The sequence below is a fragment of the Furipterus horrens genome, unplaced genomic scaffold, assembly GCF_987537825.1.
Source record: "Furipterus horrens unplaced genomic scaffold, mFurHor1.1.pri manual_scaffold_4, whole genome shotgun sequence".
NCBI classification, from domain to species: Eukaryota; Metazoa; Chordata; class Mammalia; order Chiroptera; family Furipteridae; genus Furipterus; species Furipterus horrens.
In genome coordinates, this window is record NW_028327174.1 from 135,434,480 (window position 1) to 135,458,399 (window position 23,920).

Genomic DNA, 23,920 nt, shown 5'->3' on the forward strand with positions numbered 1-23,920 from the left:
CTACTCTTTCCCAAGTCACCTTAAGTGTTCCCAATAGTTATTAAATTATAAATGAGGATGTGTGGGTGAGGTAATTACATCACTGCTCAGGTATTTCTACATTCACCAAATAAGCACGTCCTGAAGAAGCTGTATGTTTGACAAATTTAGTGCTGAGCACTTCATTTTGGGAGATCTATTACAAGTAGAGTTCAATTTCATAGGTCCCATCCCAAAAAATCTCCTGTATGGCAAGGATCAGCCTGTGTCAACAGCCAATAATTTTAACTGACACTATCCCAAGATTGGGATCTGGGTACCAGTTTTCATACAGAATAGTAGAATATAGCAGGAAGGTATATAACATTTAATATTTAGGTAATATATAAGAAAAGTTATTCTCAAACAGCTGCACATTATGTTTCTATTTCTTGAGTGAACATATAAAAATTGATATTATAATGCTCAACCTCTACTACATAATAAAAATACAGTTAATATCATCCCTTTAAAACCAAGACCTTCAAATATTTTTTTTTACACTTAGAATTATTTTGATCAGATGCTCTCCCTTCTACTCCATCACCAGTTACATTATTTAAATGTAATTAAAATACTGGTTTATTGGTGAACCTTAAATTGGATAAGAACTTAGACTGCATATTATATTACTGGGTAATATCAAACCATTTCCAGTAGTGGTGGTGCAGCATACCTACATTTTAGTAAGTAAGAGTTCTAGTTACTTCACATCCTCATCAACATTTGGAATTGCCAGGCTTTTTAGTTTTTATCATTCTTGCTGGTGTGAAATGGTGTTCATTATGGTTTTCATTTTCATTTCACTGTTCACTGAGGAGATTGTGCATCTTTTCAAATATTTATTGACTATTTGGGCTTTCTATTCTGTCCATTTTTCTACAGGTTGTCTTTTCTTGTTGATTATAGAGTTCTAAGATATGTTCTACAGAAGAAAAATATATGTCTGTATATATACTCTAGAGAGGGAAGCAAGATAGCTTGGCGAGTTAAGAACGTGAGCTCTGGAGTCAGAATCTAATAACATTTCCACTTAGCTGAAGTATAAATTTGGGCAAGTTAATTCAGTTCTCTAAGCTTTGTTTCTTTATTTATAAAATGTAGCTAACAATTATGTCACGGTATCAGAGCATCATATTAAGTAATGTGGAAAATGGTCTATTTAACACAATGCCTGATAATAAATAATAACTACCATTACCAGGTAAATTGTCAATAATAATAAAAAATCCCACCTCCCCTTACAATCTTCTTACAAAACATTCTTTCATGACATATTAAAATCCTTTGTAAAATAATTCATATTTCCATCTGTATACTCTCATAGAGCTAAAGGTTCCCCAAAATGTAATATCCAGACGATACAGTTGCATGTCCTTTTATTTCTCTCAAATACTCTCAGTTACCAGCCTGTGAGCTCACTGAAAGAGGGCTCACAGGTTGTTTTATCAGTCTAAGGAGTCCTTGTACAGCGCAACCTCCACCACACAATGCTCTGGGGCTCACCAGGTGAGGCACTTGGAGATTTGATGGGCATTCTATTCACATCCTTCATAGTTTCCATTTACTTCAATCATACCCATGCCCATCTCCCTGTGTTCAAAGATAGAATCCTGGCTCTTTCTTTCTTCTTTTTTTTAATAATAATTTTTTATTATATTTTTCCCCATCACCTCTTAGAGCAAGGTATCAAAGGTAACTAAACTGGCAAGATATTGATATTAATATTTAATGTTGATACTGGCTTCCTAGGAGGGTAGGAAAAATAGAAAATAATTTTTATTGCCTGTCTTTATTTGTAATGCTTCTTAAATTATGCCTTTTCTTCCCAAAACACTTCATAATGCTTTTCCAAAAAAGGAATAGAAAATTAAAAGGTTAAAATCTGTTTAGAAATAAAACACAAAAAAAGCTAGTACACATGCAGCCTCTTGAAAAGGCCTGTTTTTCTAATCTCTCCTGTAGCCATGAACTCGTACAACCTATCTGTTGTGACCAAGTAAATAATTTTTTCTTTCTCACACTCTGTTCCTCTCACTTCCCTCTTCTTGAATGTCCTTAACCAGTCCATGTTAGGCTATTTATCCAGATGTACTTTGCTTTCCACTTCTCTGCCTACTGGTAACAGAGACCCATTGGCATTCAACTCGGTCACCTCTGCTTCTGGTTAAAGCTATGGTTAAGGCTGGGAAGCACTCATGGGGACAGAAAAGGATGATATAATCACCTGAATTGAGAGTTTGGATTGCCAGGAGATTCCAATTTTTAATCAATCCCTCTTGCTTAGAAAAGAAAATTTCCAGCCTATGTAACCAAGAGCTCACTGATTATAGTCAGCAAGTTCATCTAGCTCCAAACCTAAACATTAAAAACAAATAAACAAACAAACAACCCTTACAAATGGTCAGAGTAATTTACTAAGGTCAGAGAATAATTTACTAGGGGTCACAGTTCTGACCTGGTTTTGATTTCAGATTATTTGCAGCTAGCTGACTGACTCAGGAAACACGTGTCTGCAGTCAACCTGCTTTAATTCCTCTCTCCTGCAAAATTCCTGGAAGCCCTTTACATAAAAGCTGGAGACCTTAACCTTCTCTGCATCCCGCAAGGGCAGCAAGGTAAAGACGGCTGTAAAGGGCTATCAAAATGGACTCTGAACTGTCAATCAACTTGTATCTGTATTTTTTTCATCTTAATGAGAAGAAATCCAAATTCTTTCCCATGTCAACCACTTTGATATGCTTATAATTTCAAATCCCACATCTTAAGAAAAAATTAGATAAGGCTGGAAGCAGACATCTAAGCAAAAGCCACTTGTAGTATTCAGAACTCAAACTTATTCACATCAAAAGCAACCTGCAGGAAATAATGTAGAATGTACCCTTTAGTGTGTCTCCTAGGCTTAATTGAATAAAATGTGGCTCCTAATAATGATCCTCTAGTTTAGTGCTACAAAATATGTCTAGCACCAGATGGGAAGTAACTATAACTCCTGTGCAGAAGTAGTATCCTCCAGGACAGAAGTTCTTGATGTGGACAAGGTGTCTGGCCGCTGCTCTCATTCTTCTAAGATCCCACAGATTCAATTTAAGTGTGTGGAGTCATTTACAGAACTTGTTGTAACAGTTAAAATGCATCAGTGTACCTTCAATTCATAGTGATAGCCTAGAAAGCACTGTTGTATTTTCAAATAACATTGAAAATCTTATTATAGTTGACATTTTTTCACTTTTATCACCAATTCTCAAAGGAACTGGATTTATTCAAAATTCAAAGAAAAGACGTTTTAAATGATTTAAAAAAAAAAGATGTATGCTATCACAACAGTAGAAAAGCAGAATAATTGACCTGCATTACTAACAATTCTCGGCTGGCTTTTAAAAAATAGATCAGTCCTTTAAAATATTAAAGCAATTTGCATCATTTGTTGTTACTACTAATGCATGACATTGTGTGTTAGGGAAAATGCATGATGCAGTGGGAAGGGCTGAGGTGTCCAAAAGATTCCGGTTCATTTCCAGTTACTTCATTTACTGACTGTTGGGTTTTGCACCACTTGCTTTATTTTCCTAGCTAACCCTGTTTCCCCTTTTATAATCTCATTATATGTGGGGTTTACAACACCCACTTCAAAGGGTTCCTGCAAAGATTAATTGAAATCATGTATGGTAGGTATTGGACACACACTAGTTATTAAAAAAAATGGTAGCTCTTACTATAAAGACAACCATGGAGGTTTTTTTTTTCTTATTCTTAAATCAATTGCAAGTCATTTACATGAGTTATACCACAATCCTGTTTAGTCTTTCTTGTGCTGGGAGCTAAATTCAAATCTCAGGTGTTGTATTGGAATTGCTAGTGGACATGTTAGTCTCCCACACTGAACTGGGAGCTCACTGGGAGGAAGGAGTGCTTCATTCCCTCTTTGTATCCTGCACGTCTGTCACAGGGCCTGGCCAGTGAAAAGTACTCCATAAATGTTTGGTGAAGGAAAACACTGCAAAATTACATAGAGAAAAATAACTGTGAGAAAAAGAACATAATGTGACTTATAATTTCACTCACTTTGAGTAAAAACTATAATTGGTCAAGGGCATGTATGAGTAATGCACTCATTCACTCATGCATCTATTCAAAATGGAGTGCCTAGATGCAGCTGAGGATAAAAAAGTGGGTGAGCGGAAATATTAAAAAAAAAAAAAAAAAAGGTTGGTAAGCTGAGGAAAAGGAAACAACTGTTCCAAGGGAACATCTTTAAAATGCAGATTCCAGCGTGGCTTGGGGAACCATCTAAAACACTGGTGCTCAGAGTGTGGTTGATAGACTGAGTTAAAATTAGCTGGCAGCCTGGTAAACATGGAGATTCCTGGTCCCTTATTCAGTTCTAATAAATGGGAATCTCTGAAGATGCATCAGTACTTTATAAAATCTTGACTCAAGAAAATATATTGCAATAAGGTTTTAAGATGAAAACACTGATGTTCAGATGCTTGGTCATTTCCTCCGACCCCTCTTTTCCTTACACCCCCCGCCCCCACCCCCCCATCTTTTATGATGGGTGTTACCTTTAACCATAATACCTGAGACTCCATGAAAATCTGATTCTGGGCCATAAATTACTTAAGTACCATCAGATTTTTTTTTTCTATCATCCTTACAAATGAATCTTAAGCTAGGAAAAATAATTGTTAGTTGTTTTCTTATATCGTTAACTATTCTTATATTCCCAAACTGATTAAAAATTATTTCTAATTTAAAAAATCCACAAACTGTAACATAATATTATTTGATTAAATGACATCAAATTGAGTATAACTCCTTTATTTAGTGAGCATCTATTATGTTTCAGACACAATATCATGTTCTAGAGACAATGGAGCTCCTAATTCTAAGGAGCAGAGACAATAGGAGGGAGGCCTCAGACAAATACCTAAGGTGATAAAGCCTTCAAAAAGAGAAGCATGTATTTTAAGGAAGCACATATGAGCAGCATACAACCCAGTGGTAGGGGAGAGGCGCACACTGGTGGCTTCCCTATAAAATGATCTAAAGAACAAGTAGAAATTAGGTGGTCAAAGAGGGAATGGCACCAGAAGGGACCATGTGTCAATGTCAGGAGATTAGGAGAGACATGCTGAGTTTGGAAAACAAAGAAATTTAGCAAGGCTGAAACACAACATTTGGAGGAAGGATAGTAAGATAAGGCTGGAGATGTATGTAAGGCAAACAATGAGCTCCGTTTGGGATATGCTCAAGCTGAGGTGCTGTGGGACATCCAACAGGGACATGTGGGACACTGGGGAGATGTTCAGAAAGCAGCATGATATAGGACAGTAGCGCTCATGAGGGAGTTCTAGATGGGACACGTGTTGGGAGGAAATGAACATTTAAAGTTTAAGTGCATTATATACATTTATGCCTTACATTCTTTTATTAGCAATTATAACCATGGCATTTTTGATAGTGTATTTCTTAAGTGATTTTATATTAAATACATATTTGCAGTAAAATTTGAGAGAAGGAGGCACGCCCCTGAAACAAACCATCCTACAGTTTCATTACCTGTAAAATGGCATGATAAGCTCGAGTCATATATGCCAGCCACGCCTGCGGGAGAAAAATGGCCCGGTGCCACTCTGAAAGCTGGATGTGAACCTGTGGGAAAGACATACCAGACCATGAGTTAGACTACACAGTATTAAAACAGTAAAATTAAACCATGTCATCAATTCTTTCTTTCCCCTTATTTAAATGGTTTATGTTCTAAAATAAACCAAATCAGTCTAGGATCAGAACCACAAATAAGGTCTTTTGAATATTTTCAAAGGAGAAGAGCTTAGAGTCCTGTAAAGGCAAAATAAAATAAGCCTGAAATTTTCTAAATTAAAGCAGATAGGATCTTACAATAATAATGAGTTAAGATGTATATGTAATACAAATATGTCCTTAAAATCAGGGAGAAACTCTGTAAAGCCTCTTGCCAATGTCAGGAAACGAGGTATTGTCTAACAAATCTCCCTAGTAATTTTAAATAAAAATAAATATCGCTTACATCTTGGATTTCCACTCTGACAATCTCTGAAGTAATAAACCTAAATTGCCAACAGAAATATCCTGTTGTGTAGAAACCATGATGGTAAGAGCATGCAAATGAGTACTGCGCTCAGCAATTGTGCCGCCGCCACATAAATGCCCTTTAATCAGTGCGGGTAAACAAGTGAAAAATGAAATAGGCCAACACTGAAGCCCTGTTTCTGAAGCGAGGCCCAGATACAACATCTGGTTTTCATAGTCATTTCTGTTTCTACCTATTAGTATACGGCTATCTTGAAACAAATCTTCCCAAGGTCTGCTTCTGTTAAAGAAAGATCACTCCAGGAAAACAGTCACAGTGCATCACATTTCATGATTCCTGTAACTCATCAAACTCAAGCAACAAAAACTTTAGTTTGTGTCCTATAAACACAAGCAACAAAAATACCCCCCAATCTCTAAATAATAACCCCAGAATCATGAAAACCAGAGAGCTTAAGGAGACTTTATTGTATTATAAGAATTAATTTTCTTTATTGCTTTGTGATAGGGAAGAGAACAGCCTCGCTACATATAGTTGGTTCCCATGGACTCTGGTATTTAATTCTAGTCTTAGTGTGGGCCTACTACACACAAGGTATTATGAGAAAATGTGAAGAGTATCACTTGATCTGTGTCCTCACAGAGCTTTCTAGTGTGAGAATCAGAAATAGGCACAAATAGATTACAAGGCAAAATTATGAAGACTCTATGCGAACAAAGAGAACAAAGAGATTAATTCTGCCTGATACCTATCACTTCTCAATCCACTGCTGTGTTTTAAAGAATTAGATACTCCAGCAGCATGAAAAAGATATTGGAACCATGAAATGAACTTTAAAAAATGATAAAGACAGATTTCTTCTTTTTCTGATTAAGTACTCTCTCTGTTGAGTAGGGTTGGGGGAGCCTTGTCAATAAATTACTAAATATCTTTGAAGGAACAGGCCAACCGAGGCCACATTTCAAGCTGGGAGGCATTCATCAGTCCTTGGTTCTTGTCCTTTGTTTCCAAAATGGGATGAATTTTCTTAATTTTTTTTGGATTGTTTCCTTTCCATAAACTATATTAACTATCTCTAAGATGTATTTTGAGATCTGAATTTAACAGAAAGAACACTCAACCGCCACAACCAAAACTTTTATCTCTTATGTCAGAACCTCAAAATATTAAACATTCCCCTGCCAAGTATTGTAATTCATGGACAGCATTGCTGTTGCACGACTGAGATGATCCACAGCCTCAGCAAATTGGCAATAAGAGCACTGAATGTTTTTGGAAAGCCAATGGTCTCAATTGGTTTTTAAACCTGAGTTAAAAAGCATTATGGAAAAAATATAAAGGGAAATGAGCAAATCAAATGTTGAGCTTCTAAGAACAAAGACATTCATGCTAGGAAACCTATTTAAAAGGAAGTTATAAACTGAAGTTTAAAGCTAATCCTTCTCCTGCTGCTCCAACCACACCTGAAAGCAATGCAGGGATGCAGCAGAATGCTTGAGCCTAGACATCAGCCTGCGCTCCTTATGTTTTATGAGATTATACCTAGTCTTAATGCTCTATGGAGGTAGCTGTGAACAAGTCTCTTTAAAGATGCATTCTCTTGCTGTTTTTCTTACTGAAGACAGACTTAGGGAAACAGCTTGAAGACAGTCCACCCACACTCCAGTTGTGTTACAGGCAAGAGGAAGCTGTTCCAATTCAATATATAGCTACCCATAAAGGTTAATGTTGCTAGGCTGGAAAATACAACTCGCATTTTTAAAGTATGAAAATCATGTATAATTTGCATTATTTGTGAGAAGCCCTTGAAATAAACCCACTCAACAAAATAATTTCAGTCCTGACTGCTATGGCTCAGTGGATTGGGCGTCATCCTGCAAAACAAAAGGTCACCAGTTCAATTCCCAGTCACGGCACAAGTCATGGTTGGGGGCGTGTGAGAGGCAGCTGATTGATGTTTCTCTCTCACAATGATGTTTCCCACTCTTTTTTTCTCTCTCCCCTCACCTCTCTATAAAAATAAATAAATAAAATCTTTAAAAAATAATTTCACATAATGAAATTGCAACCTTGGTATTCAGCAGATGATAAAATAAAGCAGGGTCCTCAACCTCTGTGCATCAAAGTTTTAAGGACTATGTGAAGTTTACTGTTTCTATAGCTAACTACAATGACAGGTGTCTGATGGACTGTTGAGATGAGTAAATTCTATGGTTTAGGAGAGAGTAAGAGTAAGAGTTTCTATGTGTAAAAGTTAATAAGTATAATGAAATATGATATGCCTCAAAAAGAGACCACATTAGGGAAAGATACAAGTAATGTAACGGGGAGAAGACTGCTAATGAGGAAAGGATGGAGACGGAAGCAGACTGCAGGGTTAGATAGGGTGGTCAGAATAGATCTTGTTGAGCAGGTGAAGTCTGAGTAAAAACTGGAAGGAGATGAAGATGAAAAAACCAAGGTATGTGCTAGTGGGAATGTAAAATCGTTCAGCTGCTATAGAAAACAGTTTAGTGGTTCCTCAAAAGTTAAAGGTAGAATTATTATATAACACACCAATTCTACCACAAGATATATACCCAAGAGAAATGAAAACATGTATTCAAATACTTGTATATGAATGTTCAGAGCAGCACTTTCAAAATAGCCAAAAGATGGAAATAACCTAAAAGTTCATGAATAAATGAATGGAGATACAGTCGTCCCTCTCTATATCATGGTTCACTTATCGTGGCCTCACTGTATCATGGAATTTTTAAAAATATTATATTTAATTATTCATCCCGGATTTTTCACTATATCGCGGGATTTTGTGGTACTGTATACGTATGTTGTTAAAGTTACGTAGGTTTAAGAGTGTAGAATATGTTTAAGAACATAAGTAGTGTTTATAAAAGTGTGGAAAAGGTTAATAAGGGAGTGGGAAAGGTTAATAAGGGACTGGGAATGGTTTATAAGTGTGTGGGAAGGGTTTATAAAGCCTTAAAATATATATAAATACTAAAATAAATGTAAGGTTCCTACTTTGTGGATTTCCACCTATCGCAGGGGCGTCTAAAATGTAATACCCGTGACAAGTGAGGGTATACTGTACCATATTTTGGTATCTCCATATTATTTAGCCACAAAAAGGAATGAGGTACCAATAAATGAACTTTGAAAACATTATGCTAAGTGAAAGAAGCCAGATACAAAAGGTCACATATTGTATGATTCCATTCATATGAACTACCCAGAACAGGTAAATCCATAGGGACAGAAGTAAATTACTGGTTTCCAGGGATGTGGATGAAAGAGTGAAGAGGCTAGAAAAAGAAGGTAGGGGAAATGGGGAGTGATTGCTTAATGGATGCATGTCTCATGGGACAGTGATGAACATCTTTTGAAACTAGATAGATGTGACAGTGTACACTGTGAATGTACTAAATGCCATGAGCTGTAAATTTTAATGTGGTTAGTTTTATGTTATATGAATTATAGTTCAATTTTTTTAAAAAGTAAGGCAAAGGTCCTAAAGTGAGCGCAGCACATGGCTGATCTGTTAGAGGACAGAAAGAAGGCCAGTATCAACGGCACAGAGGAGAGAAGAAAGAATAGGCTGGTGAATCAGCAGGGGGCTCAGAGAATTCAGGGTCTTCTAGGTCATTTTTCAGGACATGCCTTTATTATTACTAATAGGGAGCTATTATAAAATTTTGAGAAGGAGGAGGATATCACCTGATTGGTCTATTGTAAAGGAATCATGATGCTAGAAGGGGGCAAAGGTCAAAGCAAAGAAACCTACTCAGAGGCTGCTGCGACAATCCAGGTAACCAATAACGGTGGCTCAGACAGTCATGTCAGAAGCACTGTAGAATAATAGTTTTCAAATATTTAGCTGTGCAAAGTTTTCCACCCCACCCGAAATGTTAAGGAAAATGCCAATATATAAAACAGAAAACAGAGAAGTAAAACTTGCCCAGATGAAGGCAGGGCAAAGGCTGGGGACATGGCAGTCAGCACACTTGACCACCATACCCTAGTTTGTGGTGATCCCTAGAACTCTTTAAAACAGTTTAACTAGAAGGACATGAAAGAGATCAGTGGTTATAAGTAGACGGGAGGGGAAAGGGGTTGACTACAAAGGAGCACGGAGAATTTTCAGGGTGACAAAACTGTTCTTATCTTGATTGTGGTACTGGTTAACCCTGGCTGGTTTGGCTCAGTGGATTGAGCGTCGGCCTGCGAGCTAAGTGTCGCTGGTTCGATCTTCCAGTCAGGGCACATCAGAGAAGGAAAACTCTGACTCCAAAAAACCTCCGCTGCCTTGCGGCATACCTCTTCAGGGGAAAGGCTAAGGGAGTAAACCCCGACAGAAAATCCGGAGCCGGAGTCCCTAAGGCGGTTTGACGTTGTAGTCAACACCGGCAACTCCTGCGGCGCACCTGAAGCCAAGCTGTATTGACTCCGTCTTTCCCTTGGATCCTTCAGCTGCGAAGAGAGGGGGGGTCTGCTGCATGGGCAACAGCAGACCCTCCATATCACCCTGCCCAGGCTCTGTAGCTTCAGCTTCACTGGAGAGGACACTCCAGTGTCATCGCAAGGTGTCGATTCAACACGGGAGGAGACAGATACCGTGTCACTCCCGAGTTGGACTGCACAGCCATTCTCGGCGGTGCAGGTAGACTCTTAAGAAGCTACACCATCGTCTCTCCAGACGACGGCTGCCGACGGGTACTGGTTACACGAATGTATGTACTTGTTAAAATTCATAGAACTATACACTAAAAGGTGTAAAACAGACTGTATGTAATTATACCTCAACAAAAATAAAGTTAAAAATAGTTTGATATCACAATTTTTAGAGCATGTGCTTCTCACTCATGCACCTCCTACCATCTATTACATACTGTACACTTCTTCGTCGTCATCATTCAAAACCCACTCTTGGGCCCATCGTTCTTTTTTCTATCAATATTACCCATCAATTTCCCAGTCACACAGTTTAAAACTTCTGATTCTTCTGAACTTCTTTCTTTCCCCTAAGTCAACTACCAACTCTACCTCTGAAATGTTTATTACATTTGTCCCTACTTTTTCCTTCATTGGTTTAGTTCTAATTCCTTCCCAGATAACTGAGGCCACCTAACTAATCCCCTAACAGACTAAAATCTTTCCTCCTTCTCTTTTATCTTCACTCAAGGAAGTTTATTGATTTGAGAGAGAGGGAGAGAGAGATCGGGAGAAAGAGAGAGAGAGAGAGAGAGAGAGAGAGAGAGAGAGAGAGAGAGAGAGAGAGAGAGAGAGAGAGAGAAACAGTGCATTGATCAGTTGCCTCCTATAAGTGCCCTGACTGGGGATCGAACCCACATTTTTCGTGCACGGGATGATGCTCCAGCCAACTAAGCCACCAAGTCAGGGCCTTTACTCCTTCTAATACACCTGAAATGGTGCAGCTACTGTCATATTATCTCAGAACCTCTTTTCAAAAACCCTTGATATTTCATTAAAAAATAAAGTTCAAACTCTTTTGCACTATGTTCAAAGCCTTTTAGACTCAAAAGCACATTTACTTCAAGAAATAATTTGTTTTCGTGTTAGAAGTCTGCTGGCCAAGATCCTCATCCCATCTTCCCACTTGATTTTCTGCTCTTCTCTTTCATTTAACCTTTATTTTGGCTGACCTGGGTTATAAACCAATTCCCAAGCCTGTGCTATATTCAACAGGACCTTTGCATTCACTGCTTCCTCTGCCTTGAATGCCATTTTCCTCTCCTTGCCACTTACTGAAATAATTTCTCCCATCTCTATACTTCCAGTATAGTATCAGTCTCTCCTCTAACACTCAATAAATTCCATCTCAGATTATTTGTTTAAGGACATTAATCTCATACAATCCTACGGGCAGAGATCATATCCAATTCATCCTGGAATCTCTCCCATGGCACCCATAGCAGTGCCTTGCACATAATAAGTGTTCAATTAAGTACCTGCTACATTTAACCAAACTAAATGTATAGGATTTGCTTTAAGACAAAAATTTGTCATGTGAAAACCATACTACCATAAACAAGTTCACAGAACATTATTATGTACAACTTTCAATCATGCTAGAAGCACAATTTTAGAAAACTTAAAAAAAAATAGAAATAGTAAAACTCAAACACAAGTTGTTAAGGATGCAGTTATTTGAAATTTTATAAAAGCATGTCCAAAATGTTCTGTCCAGGAAATATTTAATTCCAGATAAAAACACAGTGAGTGACAAGGCAAAATTTTAAAGCAGGTCTGATAAAATGTATATTTTGAAATTTCCTAACCAAACTTACAGCCTCTAATTAAGTATATCTGAAATACTAGCTCAACAGAAAATACTCTGTTTAGAACACAATTCACAATGTAGGGAAATGTTGACAAGCAGAATGAAGAAGTAAATTTTGCTTCCTCACTGATACATGTTTTTGGAAGGGACTACATGGTTACCTAATTAGTTAATTTACTCTTCAGAACACACGCCCAGAAATTTGGTATTATTTTCTGCCTCCGGCTGATCTTCACTTATAAGATTATTCAGTTATAAGAAAATACCCTTTTTACCGGCCCCTCATTAAATACTATAAATCAATAAGGCAAGTTTTAATTGTCAAGCTAGAATGAGATAAAATAGGGCAGCATGTAAAAATAACAAGTAAACTGTTTGTTATTTATTTAAAACCCCAATTTCACAAAGTAAGGCATTTTTTCATGCTCCCCAGATGTATTATCAAAATAATAGAAGTATTTAATTTCAATTGCTATAGACATATGAATAGCAAGCCACCACATTTGGTCTGAGAAAAACACACATACTCCTACATTCCCAGAAGAAATATCATTTTTACTTAGTCTTAGAGACCCCCCAAAGTCATTTAATATCCCATTGTTTATATATAAGAAATAATAGGCTTCAGTTTCCTGTCAATAGTAATCTTGTTTGCCCCAAATAATGTTTTTTTTATTTCTGTCCTTGACAAATAGTGATTGGAAGACTTGTCAGTACAAGAAGGGAGGACTTGTAAGTACCTTTTTAAAGTAAAATGACACCCATCTCTTTGAAGGTGCTTTCTAGACATTTAAAACTCTCTTACGCTCTCTCTTTCACCCCGTCTTCACTCATAATCATTCTCTCTCTCCCCGTTCAGTTTATCTTTCTCACTTCCTCTCTCCCTAACCCCCTTCCCCACCAGGGTAACATCAGCTTGAAAGCCGACAATTCAATCACATCTCAAGCAACCATTTACTGTTATTTAATAGCAGGGGGAAAAACCCAGTTACCATAACAACTCACATCACATAGTAATTATGGAGTCTCTAAAATAGAGCAAACCATATTTTTCACAGTGTTTTCTAAGGAGAATGTATAATAAGCAAAGATACTATTTCTCCCAACTATTATTCAGAATTTTCATCTAATTGCTTCATATTGCATGAATGGCTATACTATTCCATGTTCTTGATTAGAGACATAAGGGTTTTTAAATAAGAACTGAAAGAAAAAGGCAAATACACTCCTTATATTTCAAATAATGGGTTATATATCACATGTACTTTTGGGCATCTAGGGGAAGAAAATTAAAAGAGGCAGAAGAAAAATAAAATTAACTTACAAGGTAAAAATAATCAAATGGTGATCAATAAAAAAAATGAGAAACAAAGTTTTCATTCAGAGCAGTGCCACCACTAAGTCCAGATAAGGTTTCTCTGAAATAAATATGAGAAAAGAGCTCATTGCCTAATGTGGTGGTAGAAATATGGTTGAGTAGCAGCAGCAGGATCAGGAAAATTTGCATGTGCCCAAAGATGGAGAAAATAATGAAGCAAGACTGACATTCTCATCCAGGGACAAACCAGTGTCACTCAATGTAGGTGAGAGTGTCATGTCTGAATTAGAAATACCATGGATGACAAGACAGGGAAGGAAACTGTCTGTCATTCACCTTCTACTTCCCAGCAACAGGTGCCAAGTTAGCTTCAGGATGAGATGTAGCAGTTAGGAATCAGAGCAGAAGAGGACAGTCCCTTGAGCTTGGACAAGCCCTAGTAGATCTGGAATGACCCCTGGTTGGCCTCTGTTTAAAGGAGCAAAGAGAGGACACTTCAGTTTTAAAGAAATCACAACAGGGGAGTGATTACAGTAGTCTCCCCTTATCTGCTGTTTTACTTTTTGAGGTGCTAATTGTCACGGTCAACTGTAATATGAAAATATTAAAAGGAAAACTCTAAAAATGATTCATAAGTTTTAAACTGAGCACATTCTAAGCAGTGTGATGAAATCTCAGTCTTTCTACTCCACCTCACCCATAATATAAAGTCACCCCTTTGTGCAGTGTCTCCATGATGTATATACTACCTGCCTGTGAGCCACTTAGGAGCTATCTCAGTTATCAGCTGGACTGTTGTGTATCACAGTGCTTGTGTTCAAGTATTCTTTATAGTAGCCTAAAACTATGTCACAATGCTTATGTCATTTATCTCACTTCATCTCATTACGTGAAAAATTGATCAAATCGTATCACTGCAAGAATAGTGAATATCATACGATGATATTTTGAGAGACCACATTCATATAACTTTTAATAGAGTATATTGTTAGAGTAGTTCTATTTTATTATTGTTGTGCTTAATTTTAAATTAAACTTTATCATAGGTGTGTATAGGGAAAAACATAGTATATAGAGGGATAGGGTGTAGTACTATCTGTGGTTTCAGGCATTTCCCTTGGGGGTCTTAGGATATAAGCCCCATTTATAAACGGAGACCAATGTACACAAAATAGTTCCTGGTATGCCAGATCAAACCCAAACCAGATTTAGATCTGTCTTAAGCTTCAAAAAAAGTCAATGAAAAAAGAATTTTTTTTCAAAAAGAACAGGATATAACATTTTCTAAAAGGATTCATCACAGATTACATTAAATAGCTAGTTATCCATGACTTGAATATTACTTGATTTAATTAACAAGGTTATTGAGAAACACTGACAATTAAATAAAGCCAAATGCACTTCAAAATATGAAAAGCATAGCTCTTGAACATTCCTATCAAAGTTCTTTTACCCGTTCATTCACTCACTCACCCACCTGTAGCTGTAGGCAGTAAGAAGGCCACAGAATATTTTATAGGGATATGTAATCTTTGGCAGGGGGGAGAGGCTAAACCATGTAAATGAATAATAATACAAAACAGTACTTAAGAGCTTGTTCAAATGACAGTAATGTCATTTCTTAGTAAGACCTCAAGAATTATTAGATTCACCAATTTAATAACAACATTTCTGGGGAAAGGGAACTATTCTACTACATTAACACATGAAATATAAGACACATCCAAGTATCAAAAGGATTATAATCATTAATTCAACAAACATTTATGAACTGTCTACTACATGCTCACAATACCAGGCACTGGAGCTACACATGACAAAAACAAAACAAAACAAAACAATCTCCCTAATCTTACACTTCAAAAAGGAAGATGGACAGTAATTGTTGTATATGCTGTGCCACCCAGGTCCCCTCCTCAGGTTTAATAGGGACAAATGGGTGGATGGATGGAAGAATGAAGGAATGTGCAGGCAAAGAGATAGATGGATAGATAGATGGATAAACAGATAGATAAAATGAATACATAGTCTCATATGTTAACTAAATTGAATTAATAGCTACAAACATTCCTAAAGAAACCTCCAAGCTTAGGTGGTTTTACTGTAATACTCTATTATACCAAATATTTAAAGAAATTTATTATGATAGCATTACCCTGACAACACACGATACAAAGATACTACAAGGAAACTATATAACAATATCCCTCATGAGTATAGATTTAAAAATTCCTAATTAAATATTATTAGCACATCAAATTCAGCAATGTGTAAATAGGATAATACATTATGATTAGTGGCATTTATCCCAGCAATGCAGTTTTGGTTAACAATAGAAAAATCTATCAAAATAATTACTCATATTAACAAACTAAAAAAGTATACAATCATCTCAAAAGATATGGAGAAAAACATATGAGAGGGAAGATGGTAGATGAGTGAGGGGAGGCTATGCTTGCTTGCTCCGGAGACCTGTCTGTAGTTACAGCTAATTGTGGACAAAGCATCTCAGTTACCATCTGGATACTGGCGGGAGTTGAGCCTTGGAGCTGCTGGCAGTGGAGGAGGCCACCTCGGAGCGACCTGTCTGGTGAGGACTGTGGAGGAGACAGGGGAGAGATGCGAGTTCTGGCTGGCTTGGTTCCCCTGGCAGCGGCTGGCAGTGCACAAAGTTTTTTCAATGCCGCTAGGTTTTTTCCTGAGAAGAGTTGGGGGTAGAGATTGAAGCTGTGCCCACTGGCAGAGCAAGGAGTTGGCTGGATGGCATCTGGGAGGCCAGGAGCATGAGAGAGAGAGAGAGAGAGAGAGAGAGAGAGAGAGAGAGAGAGAGAGAGAGAGAGAGAGAGAAGAGAGGGAGAGAGAGAGAGAAAGAGAGAGTGTGTGTGTTGATTGTTTTTTGTGAATTAGAGAGGAAAGACTAGGGGCAGGGCGAGATTCTTGAGGAGCGCAAGCACAGGAGAGCACTCAGGAGCGCGCTCGGCTCTGCCCTGGGACCTGCATACATGGGAGTGCCCCTGCCCTGCCTGCCAGCCAGCGCAACTAAACACCACTGGCCTGCTGGACCTGGGCTGAGGCCAAAGGAGGGTGAAGTGAACCAGAGGTGCTTTGGAAAAGTTTTGGGTGCTGGTTTTGGAGAAAGAGGTGGGGGAGCAGTGGACCAGATAGCAGTGCAGACTCATCCCCAGTGCTATGGAGAAAGCTCATAAGCAGACTGACCCCCTCCAAGTGGCATCAGCCAGAGGGTGAGCAGTAGCCCCTCCTGGAGAAATTACTCAGCTCCGCCCCTCATGGTGCTTAAGCCCGACTGCAGATTACAGAGTAACTAGAGCAAAAAACAACAGAAAGAGACAGACACGGGCAGTAGAACGCTAGTAGGCACGAATAGCCTGACTAGATCCAGCCTGGGACATTAGGGGTGGATCCAGAAACAGAAGAAAGTGGAGGGAAAGAAAGATAATACAGAGACCAATTCCACTGAGATCTTTTACAGGAGTTTTCTGTCACTTGCTCTCTCTACATCCTTATTAATACTGGCCCGTTTGCAGTTGATATGGTGATTGAGGGTGGGAGATATCTTTTTGAGTGTGGGATTCTCGCCTGGACTTGGGGCTTTGTTTTAGCAGCAACTGAACAACTGTCTATGAGACGAGGTGGGTGGGGTGACTCTCAGTCTGCTAACTGGAGGGAAGGACCCACCAAAGAGCAACAAAACAACAACCCAAACCAAAATACTACCAGAGAGTCCAAATAAAGGCATAAAGGGCATCCCAAGAGCATCAAGCTCAGGAGATCAAGAAGCCTGCACCACTGAATCTCACAGGATTCCTACCACGGAAGGTCACACCACAAAGGCAGGAAATAAAAGCAGATCAATCTAAGAAGCAGAAACAAACAAGAACAGACACTTTAAATGGGGAGATGAAAGACACAACACCCCATCAAAAGGAAAGGAGGAATTCCCATAAGGAGGGATAGATGAAATAGAGGCAAGCAAACTATCAGAGATGAAATTCAAAACAATGGTAATAAGTAAGCTCAGTGAACTCAACAAACTCAGAGAAAACTACAACAAACTCCATAAAAACTACAAAGAACTCCAGGGAAACTACAAAGAATGCCAGAAAGCTACAAGGAACTTACTGAGAACTATACCAGCAAGAAAAAAAAGCCAGGAAGAAATGAAGAATACAATTTCTGAACTGAAGAATACAGTAGAAGAAATCAAAAGCAGGCTAAATGAAGCAGAGGAAACAGGACAACATAGAAAAAATATTCCCAGACAGAGCAACAAAATGAAAAAAGACTGAAAAAGAATGAAGAGAATTTAAGACAGCTGCAGGACAACATGAAACATAATAATATCCATATCATAGGGATACCAAAAGGAGAAGAAGAGGAGCAAGGAACAGAAAACCTGATTGAAAAAGTAGTGACAGAAAACTTCCCGAACATGAGGAGAGAAAAAGTCTCACAAGTACAGGAAGCAAAGAGGGTCCCAATGAAGATGAACCCAAGGAGGCCCACTCCAAGGCATATCATAATTAAAATGGCAACATTTAAAGACATAGAGAGAATTCTAAAGACAGTAAGAGAGAAACAGCAAATAACATACAAGGAAGCCCCGATAAGGACATCAGCTGATTTCTCAACAGAAATACTATAACCCAGAAGGGAATGGCAAAAAATATTTCAAGCAATGAAAAACAAAAGCATACAACCAAGACTACTTTACTCAGCAAGGCTCTCTTTAAAAATGGAAGGTGAAATAAGGAGTTTCCTAGACAAAGGAAGACTAAAAGAATACATCTCCACCAAACCAGCATTGAAAGAGGTGCTAAATGAAATGCTTTAAGAAGAAGAAAAATAGAGAGGGAGAGGAACACAGGTACAAAGGGAAAAAGTCTCAATAGATAAATACCTGTCAATAATTACCTTAAATGTAAATGGATTAAATGCTCCAATCAAAAGACATAGGGTAGCGGAATGGATACAAAAAAACATGACCCACATACATGCTGTCTATAAGAGACCCACCTCAGAACAAAAGATCTGCACAGACTAAAAGTGAAGAAATGGAAAAAAGTATTTCAAGCAAATGGATCTTTAAAAAAAGCTGGGGTCGCAGTACTTATATCAGACAAAATAAATTTCACAACAAGGCCATAAAAAGAGACAAAGAAGGACATTTCATAATTATGAAATTATAATGCTTAAGGGAACAATCCATCAAGAAGATATAACCCTGGTAAACATATATGTATACAACATAGGAGCACCCAAATATATAAGGAAAATTTTGAAAGACTCCAAGAAAGATATAGACAGCAACACACTCATAGTAGGGGACTTCAGCACCCCATTGTCAACAATGGACAGATCTTCGAAGCAAAGAAACACCAAGGATATTGAGGCATCGAACGACACTCTAGATCAAATGGACTTAGATGATACATATATAGTTTTTCATCCAAAAGAAGCAAAATATACATTCCTTTCAAGTGCACATGGAACATTTTCAAAGATAGACCACATGGTAGGACACAAAACAAGCCTCAACAAATTCAAGAAAACTGAAATTATATCAAGCATCTTTTCAGACCACAATGGCTTGAAACTGGAAATCAACCTCAAGGAAAAAACTCAAAGATATTCAAACTCATGGAGAATGAATAACATGCTATCAAATAACGAATGGCTTAACAATGGCATCAAGGAAAAAATGAAAAAAGTTTCTGGTAACAAATGATAATGAACACAAAACAGCCCAAAATCTATGGAACACAGCGAAAGCAGTCCTGAGAGGAAAGTTCATAGCAATACAGGCCTACCTAAAAAGGTTAGAAAAATCTCTAATAAAAAATCTAAAGCTACAGCTATAAGAACTAGAGGAACAACAACAAAACAAGCCCAGAGCGAGTAGAAGGAAGAAAATCATCAAGATCAGAGCAGAATTAAATGACATAGAGACTAAAAGAAAAATTCAAAAGCTCTATAAAACCAGGAGCTGGTTCTTTGAAAAGATAAACAAAATCAACAAGCCTTTAACCCGGCTAATCAAGAAAAAAAGAGAAAGAACACAAATAAACAAAATCAGAAACGAAAGAGGAGAAATCACAACTGATACCACAGAAATACAAAGGACTGTCAGAAATTACTACAAACAACTGTATGACAAGAAATCTGACAACTGAGATGAAATGAACAAGTTTCTGGAAACATATAATCTTTCAAAACTGAATCAAGAAGAAGCAGAAAACCTGAATAGACCAATAACAACTAGTGAAATAGAAGCAGTAATAAAAAAAAACCTTGCAGCACACAAAAGCCCTGGACTGGATGGCTTCACAGGTGAATTTTATAAAACATTTAGGGAAGAACTAACTCTTATCCTTCTCAAAATATTCCAAAAAATCCAAGAAGAGGGAAGACTCACAAATTCGTTCTATGAAGCCAGTATTACCCTAATTCCAAAACCAGGTCAAGACACAACAAAGAAAGAAAACTACAAGCCAATATCACTAATGAACATAGATGCTAAAATTCTCAACAAAATATTGGCAAACCAGATCCAGCAACACATTAGAAAGATCATACACCACAATCAAGTGGGATTCATCTAAGGATGGTTTAATATTTGCAAATCAATAAATGCAATACACCACATAAACAAAATGAAAAACAAAATCACATGGTCATATCAATAGATACTGAAAAAGCATTTCACAAAGTACAGCACCCATTTATGATGAAAACACTCAGCAAAATGGGAATAGTGAGGGCATACCTCAACATAATAAAGGCCATATATGAAAAACTGGAAGCCAACATCATACTCAATGGGCAAAAATTGAAAGTATTCTCCCTAAGACCAGGAACAAGACAAGGATGTCCACTCTCTTCACTCTTATCCAACATAATGTTGGAAGTTCTAGCCATAGCAATCAGACAAGAAAAAGAAATAAAAGGCATCCAAATTGGAAAGTAGGAAGTAAAACTCTCATTATTTGCAGATGACATAATAGTGTGCATAGAAAACCATATAGAATCCACACAAAAAAACCTACTTGACCTAATAAGTGAATTTGGCAAAATAGCAGGGTACAAAGTCAATATTCAGAAATAGAATGCATTTCTGTACACGAAAAAAAAAAATATCAGGGATAGAAACTAGAAAAAATAATCCCTATTTACTATAGCAACAAGAAAAATAAAGTACCTAGGAATAAACTTAACCAAGGAGGTAAAAGGCCTGTACTCAGAGAACTACAGAACACTGAAGAAATAAATTAAGGAAGATACAAATAAATGGAAGCATTTACCATATTCATGGGTGGAAAGAATCAACATCATTAAAATAGCCATACTACCCAAAGCAATTTATAAATTCAACGCAATCCGTATTAAAATATCAGTGATATATTTCACAGACCTAGAACAAATACTTCAAAAATTTATATGGAACCAAAAAAGACCCCGAATAGTCATAGCAATCTTGACATAGAAGAACACAGCAGGAGGAATCACAATACCTGATATCAAACTATCCTACAAAGCAACTGTAATCAAAACAGTCTGGTACTGGCATAAGAAAGGACATACAGGTCAATGGAAGAGAATAGAGAGTCCAGAAATAAACCCAGGTTTATTTGGTCAACAAATAGTTGATAAAGAGGGAAGGAATATAAAATGGAGTGAAAAGAACCTCTTCAAGAAATGGTGCTGGGAGAACTGGACAGGAACACAGACACAAAAAATGAAACGAGACCACCGACTTAAACCATACACCAGAATAAACTCAAGATGTATAAAAGACTTAAATGTAAATTGTGACATTATAAAAGTCCTAGAGGAGAACATAGGCAGTAAAATTTCAGATATCCTGCATTGCAATATTTTCACCAATATATCTTTTAAGGCAAGGGAAATAAAGGAAAGAATAAACAAATGGGACTACATCAAACTAAAGAGTCTCTGCTCAGCAAAAGGAAACATCAGCAAGATTAAAAGGGAACCAACCATATGGAAAAACATATTTGCCAATGATACCTCAGACAAGGTATAAAGAACTTATATAACTCAACACCAAGAAGACAGATAAGCCAATTAAAAAATAGGCAAAAGACCTGAAAAAAACACTTCTCCAAAGAGGACATACAGAGGGTCCATAGGCATATGAAAGAATGCTCAACATCACTAGCCATCAGAGAAATGCAAATAAAAACCACAGTGAGATACCACCTCGTACCAGTCAGAATGGCCATCATCAACAAATCAACAAACAACAAGTGCTGACGAGGATGCCAAGAAAAGGAAACCCTAGTGCACTGTTGGTGGGAATGCAGACTGGTGCAGCCACTATGGAAAACAGTATGGAATTTCCTCAAGAAACTAAAAATGGGACTGCCTTTTGATCCAGCGATTCCATTGTTAGGTTTATACCTGAAGAATCCCTAAAGACCAATTCAAAAGAACTTATGCACCCCTATGTTCATAGTAGCACTGTTTACAATAGCTAAGTGCTGGAAACAGCCTAAGTGCCCATCTGTAGATGAGTGGATCAAAAAACTGTGATACACTTACACAATGGAACATTATGTAGCAAAAAGAAAGAAGGAACTCCTACCATTTGCAACAACATGGATGGAACTAGAGAGAATTATGCTTACTGAAACAAGCCAGGCAATGAAAGACAAATACCATATGATATCACAGGAAACTAATGAACAGCACAAACAAATGAGCAAAATTGAACCAGAGGCATGTATACAAGGAGCAGTCTAACAGTTACCCGGGGCGGGGGGGATGGGGAGGTAGAGAAGGGGGGTAAGTAGGGGAAGGGTTTAGTCAAGGAACTAGTATAAATGACTCATGGTTATGGACAATGAGGTGGGGACTGACTATGGCAGAAAGGGTGGGTGGAATGGGTGGGGGGAGCAATGGGGGAAAAAGTGGAACAACTGTAATAGAAAAACAATAAATTTAAAAAAATAAACATTTGCCAGGACTCAACAACCATATGTGAAAAAAGAAAAAAAAGAACTCTCAGCAATTTAGGAATAAAAGAAAACTGTCAACCCAATAAAGGATATCAACAAAAACTCTATACTAACATCGTATTTAATATTAATAAACAGAATGCTTTCCTCCAAGACTGTGCACAAGAATGTCTGCTCTCACCACTCCCTTTCAGCATTGTATTAGAAAGCCCTACAGAAAAGAAATTCACTTAAGACTTTTTTGCTTTAATTTTCAACTGCTCATTGATAGTGTATAAGCTTATAATTGTACCTTAGTAAACCTACTTATGCAGTCTTGTAATTTTTTTGTAGATTCTTTTTATTTTCATTATAATATCTAAAAATAGAGATGGTAGGCATTCAAAATGGGACAGTCAATTATGAAAACATTTTGGTAGTGTCTTATTAATATATTCACTTACCATATAACCTAGCAGTCCCACTCCTAGATATTTATTTACTCAAAAGAAATGAAAACAAATGTCCACACATATACCCGTAGAAGAATATTTATAGCAGTTTTAGTCATAATTGCCCGAAACTGGAAACAACCCAAAGAGTCATCAATGTTGAAACTGGAGCACTCATGATAGTTTTTTGTTGTTGTTGTTGTTGCTTTTAATAAAACAACTCAGAATAAAGTAGAGATCGAAAGCAAAGCAGAGTTTGAAGTAACTTCAGCTAGAAAAATATCAAATGGATTGCAACAATAAAAAGACAAGAAGCAAGGAGAAGAGCTAGGAAATACTAGAGTCACCTTGGAAAGATCTAAAGGTATTTTTAAAATGTCCTCTGCTTAACCTGGGAGGGTATAAGGCAGTTCAAGGAATGTGGATTGATAATGCCTGGGTTCAATTTCCAGGCTCCTCGCCATGATTTCAAGCACATCTCCTAAGTTCTGATATCATTTGCTGAATTTATTAGATTTCTTCTGCTATCCCACACATTCCCACTTTTTCTTGTTTCTGTTCTGATTATGAATATTAAAGTCAGCTTTCCAGTAATATTTAACACTTTGATTATCCTTCAAATACCTAAGTGTACAACTTAAAAACACAAAAAGGTAACAAACTTATCCCATCTCAACACCAACTAATAAAATGCTAAGGAAAACATATCTAGAAATCATCTAGGTTTTTCCTTCTTTCATAAAAGTAAACCTCTCTTCTTTCTAGAGAATCACTGCTCTT

The 23,920-nt window shown here is 37.3% G+C and overlaps 1 protein-coding gene across 1 annotated transcript in view; it reads right to left on the reverse strand.

Annotated features, from left to right (window-relative positions):
- Positions 1 to 23,920, reverse strand: part of FOCAD (focadhesin) — a 336,121-nt gene that overhangs the window by 67,509 nt on the left and 244,692 nt on the right. Inside the window, exon 22 of the mRNA XM_090274062.1 lies at positions 5,581 to 5,673. Coding sequence (XP_090130188.1) covers positions 5,581 to 5,673 — 93 coding nt within the window. The remainder of the gene's footprint in view (positions 1 to 5,580; positions 5,674 to 23,920) is intronic.